The 13,134-nt window shown below is 38.2% G+C and overlaps 1 protein-coding gene across 15 annotated transcripts in view; it reads left to right on the forward strand.

The window, feature by feature from the left end:
- PKP4 (plakophilin 4) overlaps positions 1 to 13,134 on the forward strand; it is a 261,211-nt gene that overhangs the window by 182,531 nt on the left and 65,546 nt on the right. For 13 of the 15 annotated variants that reach the window (XM_018063318.1, XM_018063302.1, XM_018063284.1 and 10 more), the window contains 2 exons: positions 11,295 to 11,426; positions 11,537 to 11,727. In XM_018063318.1, the coding sequence (XP_017918807.1) occupies positions 11,295 to 11,426; positions 11,537 to 11,727 (323 nt within the window). The remainder of the gene's footprint in view (positions 1 to 11,294; positions 11,427 to 11,536; positions 11,728 to 13,134) is intronic. The other 2 variants (XM_018063308.1, XM_018063322.1) reach the window with 1 other exon arrangement.

Consider the following 13,134-nt stretch of genomic DNA (forward strand, 5'->3'; position numbering starts at 1 on the left):
GAAGCTTTTTCAAATTCTGTATTTATAGGCATTCATTTTCTTGGAAGATGCTAATTTGATGCTTGAAAATGTCCTGTAGTATATTTCTGGTATCCCAGAAAACATATTTATGATTTTTTTTTAAGAAAAGGTAACACACGTTTACACAGATGTAAACACATGTTTACACAGATTAAAGAAATAGCATTCATACTTTGCCATTTTTACTCATAAAAATGCCTTAATTTCATGTTATGATTGTATTAAATCACAACGTGTGAACTTTTTAATTATGGTTTAAAGCATTAATCATGAAATGATTAACCCCATCATGTAAGTCTCTGTGGGTTTCTCTGATAAATTTTACTATATCTGCTTCCATTCTACATAGCAGATGTTTTTAAAAGACATTCATTTGAAAGATTGTGTAAATAATGCATAATTAGTCATTGTGACATGCCATACTACAGTAAGGAATGCTTTATTTAGTAATTTGGAAATGACCCTTTTGTTTACCTGAGGTATAGTGGTTGTGTGTACATACATTTATGTGTCCATATGTATTTGGTGGATTATAAGTTTTCAAAGAAGCAGTAAATAATAGCAAAACTATTTTGAAAAAAAGTTTTAATTTTCTTTTAATGATTCAGAAGAGATTTCAGTGTCTTTTTCTCTTCACAGATATACATTGTAATTGGACTCTACTATAGAAGTAGAAAAATGACTGAAGACCTTATTCATAGTATAGAATTTGGTTATTTTACAATTCATATTAAATGAATGTTTCACCAATTTTGTAGAATTTTGTTTTATATTTACTGAAATGTAAAGCACAGAGTATGTACGGTATGCTCTAAACCCAGTTATTTAGGTCTTCAAATTAGATTTTTGGCATATACGAATTTAATATTTTAATGTTCCAGTACTTTGAGCACTTGATGCAAAGAGCTGACTTATTGGGAAAGACCCTGATGCTGGGAAAGATTGAACGCAAAAGGAGAAGCGGGGTGGCAGAGGATGAGATGGTTAGATAGCATCACTGACTCAATGGACGTGAATCTGAGCAAACTCTGGGAGACGGTAGAGGACGGAGGAAGCTGGGCACACTGTGGTCCATGGAGTCGCAAAGAGTTGAACACAACTTAGAGACTGAACAACAATTAACATCTGTGTCCTTATCCACATTCTATTTTCTGAAGCATTTCACTTGAAAGAAACAGGCTTTCCTGGCAGTCTAGTGATTAAGACTCCATGCTTCCACTTCAGGGGGCACGGGTTTGATCCCTGGTTGGGGAACTAAGATCCTGCATGGCTGAAAGTAAATAAATAATAAAAATATAAGATAGATACTCACATTTGGAGGGTAGATGATTATATTACTTGGGGGTAATTTTAAGTCTAGTAACCATCTGTCACTGTATAGAGTTACCAGAATATTGTTGATTATATTCTCTATGTTGTACATTACATCCTCATGACTTATTTATTTTTTAACTGAAAGTTTATACCTCTTAAGCCCTTTCACAGGTTTTGCCAACTACCCCCTAAGCCCTCACCACTTGACAACTAGTTTTTTCTCTGTATCTGTGAGTCCATTTTTGTTTTGTATTTTAGATTCCAGGTATAAGTAAAATCATATGGTATTTGTTATTCTATAACTTATTTCACTTAGCATGATACTCTATCCATGTTGTGGCAAATGACAAAATTGCATTTTTACTGATGGGCAATACACAATGGTATACCATATCTTTAGTCATTCATCCATTGGTGGACACTTAAGCTGTTTGCATATTTTGGATATTATAAATAACGGTGCAGTGAAAATACAAGTGTATGTATCTTTTCAAATTAATGTTTTCATTGTCTTCAGGTAAATATCCAGAAGTGGAATTGCTGGATCATATGGTAGTTCTGTTTTTACTATTTTGGGAAGCCTCCATAGTGGCTGTACCAATTTACAATCCCACTAACAGTACATGAAGATTCCCTTTTTTCCACATCATTGTTAACACCTGATTTTTGTCTTTTTGATAATAACTATTCTGAGGATATGAGATGACATCTCATTGTAGTTTTGATTTATATTTCCGTATGATTAGTGAAGTTGAGGATCTTTTCACGTGTCTATTGATCATCTGTATGTCTTCCTTATAAAAATGTTTATTCAGATCCTCTGCCCATTTTTAAATTGAATTATTGGGGATTTTTGGTGTCCATTTGTATGAGTTCTTTATATATTTTGAATATTGACCCTCTAACAGATACCAATTCCAAAGAAAGGCAATGCAAAAGAATGCTCAAACTACCGCACAATTGCACTCATCTCACATGCTAGTAAAGTAATGCTCAAAATTCTCCAAGCCAGGCTTCAGCAATACGTGAACCGTGAACTTCCTGATGTTCAAGCTGGTTTTAGAAGAGGCAGAGGAACCAGAGATCAAATTGCCAACATCCACTGGATCATGGAAAAAGCAAGAGAGTTCCAGAAAAACATCTAATTCTGCGTTATTGACTATGCCAAAGCCTTTGACTGTGTGTATCACAAGAAACTGTGGAAAATTGTGAAAGAGATGGGAATACCAGACCACCTAACCTGCCTCTTGAGAAATCTGTATGCAGGTCAGGAAGCAACGGTTACAACTGGACATGGAACAACAGACTGGTTCCAAATAGGAAAAGGAGTACATCAAGGCTATATATTGTCACCCTGCTTATTTAACTCCTATGCAGAGTACATCATGAGAAACGCTGGACTGGAAGAAACACAAGCTGGAATCAAGATTGCCGGGAGAAATATCAATAACCTCAGATATGCAAATGATACCACCCTTATGGCAGAAAGTGAAGAGGAGCTAAAAAGCCTCTTGATGAAAGTGAAAGAGGAGAGCGAAAAAGTTGGCTTAAAGCTCAACATTCAGAAATCTAAGATCGTGGCATCTGGTCCCATCACTTCATGGGAAATAGATGGGGAAACAGTGGAAACAGGGTCAGGCTTTATTTTTTTGGGCTCCAAAATCACTGCAGATGGTGACTGCAGCCATGAAATTAAAAGACTCTTACTCCTTGGAAGGAAAGTTATGACCAACCTAGACAGTATATTCAAAAGCAGAGACATTACTTTGCCGACTAAGGTCCATCTAGTCAAGGCTATGGTTTTTCCTGTAGTCATGTATGGATGTGAGAGTTGGACTGTGAAGAAGGCTGAGAGCTGAAGAATTGATGCTTTTGAACTGTGATGTTGGAGAAGACTCTCGAGAGGCCCTTGGACTGCAAGGAGATCCAACCAATCTATTCTGAAGGAGATCAGCCCTGGGATTTCTTTGGAAGGAATGATGCTAAAGCTGCAACTCCAGTATTTTGGCCACCTCATGCAAAGAGTTGACTCATTGGAAAAGACTCTGATGCTGGGAGGGATTGGGGGCAGGAGGAGAAGGGGACGACCGAGGATGAGATGGCTGGATGGCATCACTGACTCGATGGATGTGAGTCTGAGTGAACTCCGGGAGATGGTGATGGACAGGGAGGCTTGGTGTGCTGCGATTCATGGGGTCGCAGAGAGTCGGACACAACTGAGCGACTGAACTGAACTGAACAGATATATCATTTGGAGATATTTTTTCCCATTCAGTAGGCTCCTTTTTTATTTTGTTGATGTATGAAAGCTTTTAAGTTTGATATAGTCTTTTTTACTTTTGCTTTTGTTGTCTTTGCCTGGGAAGGTTGATCCAAAAAAATATTAATAAGACTGATGTCAAAGAGTGTACTGCCTATGTCTTCTTTTAGGGCTTCATGGTTTCAGGTCTTATATTTAAGTCTGTAATCCATTTTGACTTTATTTTTGTATGTGCTATTAAAAAAAAAGTGACCCAGTTTTATTCTTTTGCATGTAATTGTTCAGTTTTTCTAACAGCATTTATTGAAGTGACTGCCTTTCCCCTACTGCATATTCTTGGCTCCTTTGTAGTAAATTAATTGACCATATAACCATAAAGATTTTGGAGTAGTTTAAGAAGAATAGTTCTTAACTTTTCTTTAAGTATTTGATAGAAGTCACCTGTGAAGCCAGTCTGGGCCTGGGCTTTTGTTTGTTGGGAGTTTTTGATTACTGATTTAATTTCATTACTAGTGATTATTCTGTTCATATTTTTTTTCTTCCTGATTCAGTCCTGGAAGATTTGGTGTTTCTGGAAGTTTATCCACATCTTCTAGCTTGTCTGATTTAGGAACTGTAGCCTGCCAGTCATGTCTGACTCTTTGCAACCCCATGGACTGTAACCTGCCAGGCTCTTCCATCCATGGAATTTCCCAGGCAAGAATACTGGAGTGGGTTGCCATTTCCTTCTCCAGGGGAACTTCCCACCCCAGGAATCAAACCCAGGTCTCCCACACTGCAGGCAGACTCTACCATCTGAGCCACCAGGGAAGCCCAAATGGTCAGAAATAGTTGCCAAAAACTAGGACTGAGCCAGGGGCCTTTAGATCTTCAGGCTAACATTCTCCCAACTGAGCAATTTTGGCCACCTGTTTGTCTGATTTGTTGGCATGTAATTGTTTGTAGTAATCTGTTAAAATCCTCTGAATTTCTATGATGTCAGTTGTAACTTCTATTTCATTTCTAATTTTATTTGAGTCCTCTCTCTGTTTTTCTTGATGAGTCTAGCCAAAAGTTTATCAATTTCGTTTGTCTTTTCAAAGAACCGACTCTTAGTTTCATTGATCTTTTCTATTGCTTTTTCTACTTATTTCTGCTCCCATCTTTATTATTTCCTTCCTTCTGCTTACCTCTAGGCTTTGTTCTTTTTCCAGTTCCTTTAGGTGTAAGGGTAGATTATTTATTTGAGAATGTTCCCTCTTGGAACTGATTTTGCCTAGTCCTGTAGAGTTTGGAGTATTTTGTTTCCACTTTGTTTTATCTCAGAAGTATTTTTTAGTTTCTTCTTTGACTTCTTCTTTGACCCATTGGGTTTTTAGTTGCATGTTGTTTGGCCTTTAGGTGTTTGTGTTTTCACTAGATTTCTAGTTTCATGTGGTCAAAAAAACATGCTTGATGTGATTTCAGTCTTCTTAGATTTATTGAGACTTTTTTTGCAGCCTAACATGATCCGTCCTGGAGATTGTTCTGTGTGCCTTAGAAAAGAATGTGTATTCTGCCATTTTAGGGTGCTGGAATGGTCTGTGTATATATGTATTAGGTCTGTCTGATCTAATGTATTATTTAAAGTCACGTTCCCTTATTGGTTTTCTGTCTGGTTCATCTGTCCGTTGAAGTAAGTGTGGTGTTAAAGTCACTTATTACTATATTGCTGTCGGTATCTCCCTTTATGTATTAAGTCCTCCTGTGTTGAGTGCACAGATGTTAACAAGTGTTATATCCTCTTGTTGGATTGACCCCTTTATCATTATGTAATGCCCTTCTTTCTCTCTTGTTACAGTTTGTATTTTAAAGTTTATTTTTCTACCCTGGCTTCCTTTTCGTTGCTGTTTGCGTGGATTATCTTTTTCATCCCTTCACTTGAGTGTCGTTGGATCTGAAGCATGTCTCTTATAGGCAGCATATATATGGATCTTGCCTTTTTATCCATTCTGCCACCCTGTGTCTTTTGTTCTTGTCTGTTTCCATTAAAAGTGACTATCAATAGGCATGTACTTATATCCATTGTGTTGATTGTTTTCTGGTTGCTTTTCGTAGTTCTCTGTTCCTTCCTTCTTCTCATTCTCACTTGTGATTCGATGGCTTTCTTTAGTGTAATGTTTATGTTTCTTTTTCTTTCTTTTTTGTGTATGTGTTATGGGTTTTTGGTTTGTGGTTACTATGAGCTTTATATATAACAACCTATGAATATAGCAGTCTATTACAAAGTTGATGGTCACATCAGTTTGTGCATATTCTAAAAGGCACTACATTTTTTACTCCTCTCCCTGAATACTTTGTTTCTGAGGTCATATTTTTATTTTGTGTTTTACTTAACTCATTATTTTAGATATAGATGATTTTACTACTTTTGGCCTTTAACCTTCATACTGACTTTTTAGTTGATTGATCTACTACTTTTACTATATGTTTTCCTTTACGAATGCAGTTTTTCTTTCATTATGTTTTTGTTTCTAGTTACAGCATTTTCTTTTCCATTTAAAAAAGTCCTTTCAACACTTTTTTAAAAAACCAGTTTGGTGATCATGAAGTTCTTTATCTTTGGCTCATTTGGGAAACCCTTTATCTCTCAATTCTGAATGATAATCTTGCCAGGTAGTATATTCTTGTTTGTGAGTTTTTCCTTTTAGTATTTTAACTGTATCATGCCACTCCTTTCTGGCCTGTAAACTTTCTGCTGAAAATCAGCTAATAGCCTTATGGCATATTAACCTTTGTATGTGATTTTTTTGTTTTTCTTTCTTTATCTTTGCCGTGTAATCATGATATGTCTTAGTATGGATCTCTTTGCGTTCATCTTATTTGGGACTTAGTGCTCCGTGCACCTGGATATTTGTTTCCTTCTGCAGGTTAGGGAACTTCCAGTCATTATTTCTTCAGATGGCTTTTCTGGTCTTTTCTGTCTCTCTTCTACAGCCTCCATGTAATGTGAATGTTAGTATAGGCTTAATGTTGTTGCATAGGTTCCTTAAACTTTCTTCATTTTTAAATTTTTTTTTCGTTTTACTCTCTTTTTGAGTGATTTTTCACCATCCTGTCTTCCAGATCATTGATAATGTTCTTCTTCATCCTCTAATCTGCTGATTTTCTCTAGTGTGTTTTTAACATCAGTCATTTTATTCTTCATTTCTGGTGGGTTCTTTTTTTATATTTCTCTCTCTTTTTTGAAGTTCTCACTGAATTTATCCATTCTTCATCCTAGTTTGGTGAGCATGTTTGACCATTATTTTGAATTCTTTATCTAGTAAGTTGTTTATCTCCATCTTGTTTAGCTTTTTTCTGAGATTTTGTCTTTTTTTTTTTCATTTAGAAGCTATTCCTTTGTCTCCTTGTTTTATCTAACTCTCTTATGTTTGTTACTATGCATTAGGTATATCTATTATTTCTCCTAGAGAAATAGGGTGGTCTCATATAGAAAGTGTCCTCCAAGGTCCAATGGCTCAATCCCTTCTAGTCACAACAGCCAGGCTCTCCAGGAACACCCTCTATGTGGGCTGCCTTTACTTCGTGTGGTTGGCCCATGATTGCTATGGGCACTCCGGTAGATTGGTAACTCGTTGGTTCAGCTGGCGGAGAGGTTTTTCCTCACTTGCTGCAGGCATGCTGATGTGTGGGTGGGGCTGGTCCGCCCACACTGGCTGTAGGTCCCAGCTGGAGCTGTTGCAGACACACTGGTCTGCTGGGCTGGTTCCCTGGAGTGGGAGCCACATTGGAGGTGTGCTGGTGCTGGCTCGGGTCACCCACTGGGGGGAGCAGAGTGAGAAACGCTTTAAAGGGGCCAGTGGGGCCAGGTGGATTGATCAGGGCTGGTCCTCAGGAACACCTGGGCAAGGTTCTCAGTGCTTGTTAGGTAGAAAAACAGAGTAACAGAAATGACACCTGCTGGCAACAGGTCACCTGGGGGGGGGGGGGGAATGACATCCGTCAGTGTTTTCATTCCCAGAGACAGTTCCACCAGACCCCTGCCCTCTGGCAAATGTCCCCAGATTAGTCAGTGAATCTCCTTCTCTTATATCGTCAGTGTTTTTCAAGCTGTTGCTTCTGCCCTGGGACTTGGAGAAAATGAGTTTGTGTGTGAGCTCTTTATGGGCAGATTCTTGGTTTCCCACAGCTCTCTGGCTCTCCCAGACTTAAGTTTCACTGGTTTTTAAAGCCAGGCATTCTGGGGGCTCATCTTCCTGGTGCAGGTGCCCTGGGCTGGGAAGCCTGACCTGGGTCCCTCGCTCCTCAGGGGTCCTCCACAGTTGCAGTACCTCTCCCACCGTGGGTGGCTGCACTGAGGCTCTGTGTTCTGACTAGACCACATCTCTGCCCCTCCTGCCCATCTCAGTGTGGTCTTTTCTTTGTATCCTCAGTTATAGAAAATCTGTTTTGCTAGCCTTCAGATCATCCTCAGACATGGTTGTTCTAAATGTAGGTGCCTTTTTGTATATCCACAGGAGGAACTGAGCTCAGGATCTTCCTACTCCTCCATCTCCATCCCTCTAAGATTATTTATTTTAAATATCTTCTTTTAGAAAAGAAGCACAATTGCTTGTCTCCTGGTTTGCAATAAAATGTTCCATAGGATAAAGAGACCAAATTGCTGAAATATAGATTTTTAGGGAGTCTCCTACTCTTTTCTTATTTAAATAATATCCCCTAATGGTTAAAAAGAGAGAGACATACACAGAACTCTAATGGTTTTGGTTTCCATGGTGATAATTTTTCACATTCTGACACTGCGTGCCACCTAGTGTTTCCAAGCCAAAAACTTTGATGTTTTGGTATTGCAGATTTTATATAAAACCTGCTTATACTTATACTAAAGCCAAAGCTAGAAAATATCTAGACACCTTTTTCTTGTTTAAAATGACACATTTCCCCGTGTATGTGAAGTCTTGAAGCTACCCCGGTGATTCCTCCGTATCTATAGTTTGTTGCCATTTCATGTGTGGTTTTCCTGTGTTCCTTTCCTGGATGGAGTAAAGGTGGATTGCTGCTGCACAGCCCTGATTTCAGGTCATCTCTTGTTTAGCTTCTCTCAGTCATCCTATTCCCTGTAAAGCTCTTGTAACCCAGCAAACTATGTATTTCACTTGTTCCTCATAAAATTCCTTCACAAACTGTGGTGTAAGAATGTTTAGAACTGTGGAAAAAACAGAAGACTTGCAAATTCAAGCAGATAACTCTCCAGTTTTATTAGCCTGATAGAGAGAGAGAGAGCATGTTTCAGTATGTACTGGGAGAACCACATGCAATCTGAAATCTATATTGAAATTTCAAACTTAAGAATTCAGAACTGTCACAGAGCTCTGCTACCTAGAAGTGTACTGTCAAATAATAAATTTGGAGACACATTCATCAAAAACCTGTTATTAAGAATGTCAGCAAATCTTCCGGGGGGCTAGGAAACAAAACCTTGGATTGAATCTGACATCAAGTTAAAGGATTAGAATGTAGGATCTCCAGTCTGCCTATAAACGCTGTTTTTACTTTTCAAACTAGCTTGATCAGCAATGTCTAAAAGTTATACTTTGCTTCACAGGAGTGAGTGAAAGGTGCTCAGTCCTGTCTGACTCTCTGTGACTCCATGGACTGTAGCCTACCAGGCTTCTCTGTCCATGGAATTCTCCAGGCCAGAATGCTAGAGTGGGTAGCCATTCTCTTCGCTAGGGGATCTTCCCAACCCAGGGAGCAAACCCAGGTCTCCCACATTGTAGGCAGATTCTTTACCATCTGAGCCACCAGGGAAGCCCTTGCTTTACATAGATAAACCTTGTTGAACACAAGCTATAGCACGATGCCAGGTGTGAATCAGTACTCAGTAAAGAGAAGCTGCTATTCTTTGGGAATTTGTTTGCTCAGTAAGCACTTACTGAGCACCTGCTGAGTGCTATACACCTGTCCTAGGCGCTGAGATACAACAGTAAGCAACTCAGACAAAAGTCTCTGCCCACTGTGAGCTTCTGTTCTAGTGGGGAGAGATGATAGTAAGTGCTATAAAGAAAAGACAAGCTGACCTCCTCTGGTAAGTGGATACTACTTAGATACTACATCCTCTAGGAAACTTCTCCTAAGGTCCTTAACTCTAGACAGTAACACAATCACATGTGCATGCACACACACATACTCTGTGTCTTTTCTCAGCCACATTCTTCAGTTCACTTTCGTCGTGTCCTACTCTTTGCAACCCCGTGGACTGCAGCACGCCAGGCTTCCTTGTCCGTCACCAACTCCCAGAGCTTGCTAAAACTCATGTCCACCAACTCAGTGATGCCATTCAACTATCTCATCCTCTGTCATCCCTTTCTCCTCCTGCCTTCAATCTTTACCAGCACCAGGGTCTTTTACAATGAGGCACCTCTTCACATCAGGCGGTCAGAGTACTGGAGCTTCAGCATCAGTCCTTCCGATGAATATTCAGGACTGATTTCCTTTAAGATGGACTGGTTTGATCTCCTTGCAGCCCAACAGACTCTCAAGAGTCTCCTCCAGCACCACAATTCAAAAACATCAATTCTTAGGCATTCAGCTTAGTCCAGCTCTCACATCCATTCATGACTACTTGAGAAACCATAGCTTTGACTGTATGGATCTTTGTCGGCAAAGTAATGTCTCTGCTTTTTAATATGCTGTCTACATTTGTTAAAGCTTTTCTTCCAAAGACAAATTTCAGTCCTCCTGAGGACTATGTGTTAAACTCAGAATATGATACAGATTCAATTTATAAAGTGAGAGTGAAGCAGCATTCTGAAAAAAATGTTTGTTAGCAACATGAGGGTTAAATTTGAGAAAGAAAGACTTATCATCAGAATTTGGGCAAATATATTTTAAAGATACTAGACAAACAAGAACATATTCAAATGGAGTTGAATAAAATGCAATTTAATCTACACCACCTAAATTTATAACATAAAAAGGAAGTTGGAATTGGGAAGAAGAAGATAAATAGTTTTGTTTTTTAAGTTCAAGATGGCAAAGTGATATAGTTGAAAATAAAACAAGATAATAGGCAAAAGAGAATTGACTAGAGAAAACAGTAATGAGGTTAAATTTGTCTGTATTCATTTGGAAAAAGACTAAAAGCATAAAAGAAGCAAATGGATAAGAAATTAAAATTTCCACTGTTGACAGTTCTGAAAACTGTGCAAAGTTTTTTTGATTTTAGTCCATATGAAATATGACATAAAAAGCTAGCCCTGCCTTCCAGAGTTTCATCACCAAGCTCAATAATGTGGACATCATGCAAGTTTTCATTTCAGAAGTTTGACATATGGAAGATCTTTTGTTTAAATTACATCATTCTCACTCAGTTTGTTGATCCTCTTGGAGAAAGTCACCCAGGATGTGAGTTTTCCAAGGGACAACAAGGTCAGTTTTCAGATTTTAATTAACTGCAGCATGTGAGTTAATTTGTGGCTGGTAATCAGGATGAAAAACACTCATGAAATTTAGCAAAACATAGTAACGAACAGTATATGCAATACTTTTGTGTAGAAAAGAGTCAAAATGACTGTGGTTTAAGGTGAAAATAGTCATATTAACTTGTATGAAGTCTTGAGTTGATAGTCTTGTATTAAGATTATCTGACATTGCTGACGAATACCTGAACCTTTTTTTTTAGCAACTTTTTATATAATGTTATTCATTTTAGCTGGTTAAACTTCTCTTCTTACAGATGTGCCAAATACTGGTGTAAACAAACCTAGAGTTTCTGACGCTGTCCATCCCAACAACTATTTCATCAGGACAGAGCCAGAACCAGGGACCCTCTACTCACCAGAACAGACATCTCTCCATGAAAGTGAGGGTCTGTTGTATTATCTTTTAAGTATTAGATTTGCTTTTAATGCTTCCATTTTGAAAATGAGCATGAGAAGTGTAAAATAAAGGCATTTCCTGCTGGTTTCATTCCTGCAGGATCTTTGGGTAACTCAAGAAGTTCAACACAAATGAATTCTTATTCCGACAGTGGATACCAGGAAGCAGGGAGTTTCCACAACAGCCAGAACTTGAGTAAGGCAGATAATAGACCACAGCATTCATTTGTAGGATCAACTAATAACCACCTGGTGAGGAATTCAAGAGCTGAAGGGCAAACACTGGTTCAGGTAAGCCAAACACATCAAGAACTTTATAAAGAAATGCACTCCTAATTGATTATGTGTTATTAATTTAAGTATTCTTTGTTAAAAGTAAACCCAATGTGTACAATTTTGAAGTTCTAGAATAGATGATGCAGCAAAATCATTTTACACCATGATGCTAATGAAATTTTAAACTTAAAAACTAAAAATGTATTAGTTCCTACTACTTAAATCTGATAAATTCTTGATACAGGAGAGTAGTTTTTCTGAAAGCATAAGTTTGGCATCAGGAAAGCAGTCCAGGGAGAGTGTGAGAGAACTGGGTGGTATATTCTAGTCTTGTTGTGAGTTCCTCAGAATACCAGAGCTGAAATGTGCTGTGAAGAGTCCTAGAGGGGCAGAGCACAGTTCCCACGCTTGTATAAAATGGGACTGGTCCATTCTAACCAAAGGTTTTGCCTCATCATTGGAATTTTTCTCTGAAAACACATATCTTTGCTAGAATATAGATATTGCTGCCTATAGAAATCTAGTGTATAGAAGCATAACCATTCTGTTAAGTTAGGATTTTCTTATTTGATATTAATAATAATAGTGCATATATATTTATGAAAACTCCTTAGCTCCTCACTCATTGCCACTTTATTCATTCAGTCTTCCAGCATATGCCAAAATTAGTAGAAGTTATAGGAGTCCCAAGTGGCAGTAACCAGTAAGGATGACTTTCTGGCCAAGTGCCCCAGTGATTTCTCTAGAGCTGAAAAATGGCACGATGATCAAAGAAGTTAGTCTAACACTAATCTCTTAATGCAATACAGGAAGCCCTGAAGGTACACACAGCAGTGGGCCAATTTCTCCAGTGCCAAAGGAGAAATACAATACAACTTTAGCTCAACAATTTAAGGGAAACTTTTAAGTATTAAGAAACATTTCTGTATTAAGACAAACACAAATATGGTGCATGAATTTTTAAGCTAGGACAGGAAGTCTTGTGCCCATAGCAAACTGCTTCCAGCTGCAACACCCACCCGCCATTCCTCAGATGATACATTTACTCCTCTGCTGTTCGGGATGCACTGAGGGAATGGTTTGACAAGCTTTACACTAAATGTTTACAGATGTTCACCTGCTTAGGTCAGTCTCTATGTCGGCAGGTCTAAAGTCACACTTCTGAATAATAATTACAAAGATTTTCTATTTTGCCCCTAAGGGTGGTCATGTTGACTTTTTAATTTTTTTTTTTTTAACTTAGGTAAGTTGATTTTGTTCCTGGAAGTTGCAAGGGGGTGTTTAAATTTGCATGTATTCTGGGAAACACAGATTGTAGACATCTGAGCCAAGTGTCATCCTTTTTTGATAGTAAACAACTTATATGTGGGACTTTTAAAATTACCTTTAGTACTATTAATAAACCCCAAGCACAGATTTTAA

This window comes from Capra hircus, chromosome 2 (genome assembly GCF_001704415.2).
Source record: "Capra hircus breed San Clemente chromosome 2, ASM170441v1, whole genome shotgun sequence".
NCBI lineage: Eukaryota > Metazoa > Chordata > Mammalia > Artiodactyla > Bovidae > Capra > Capra hircus.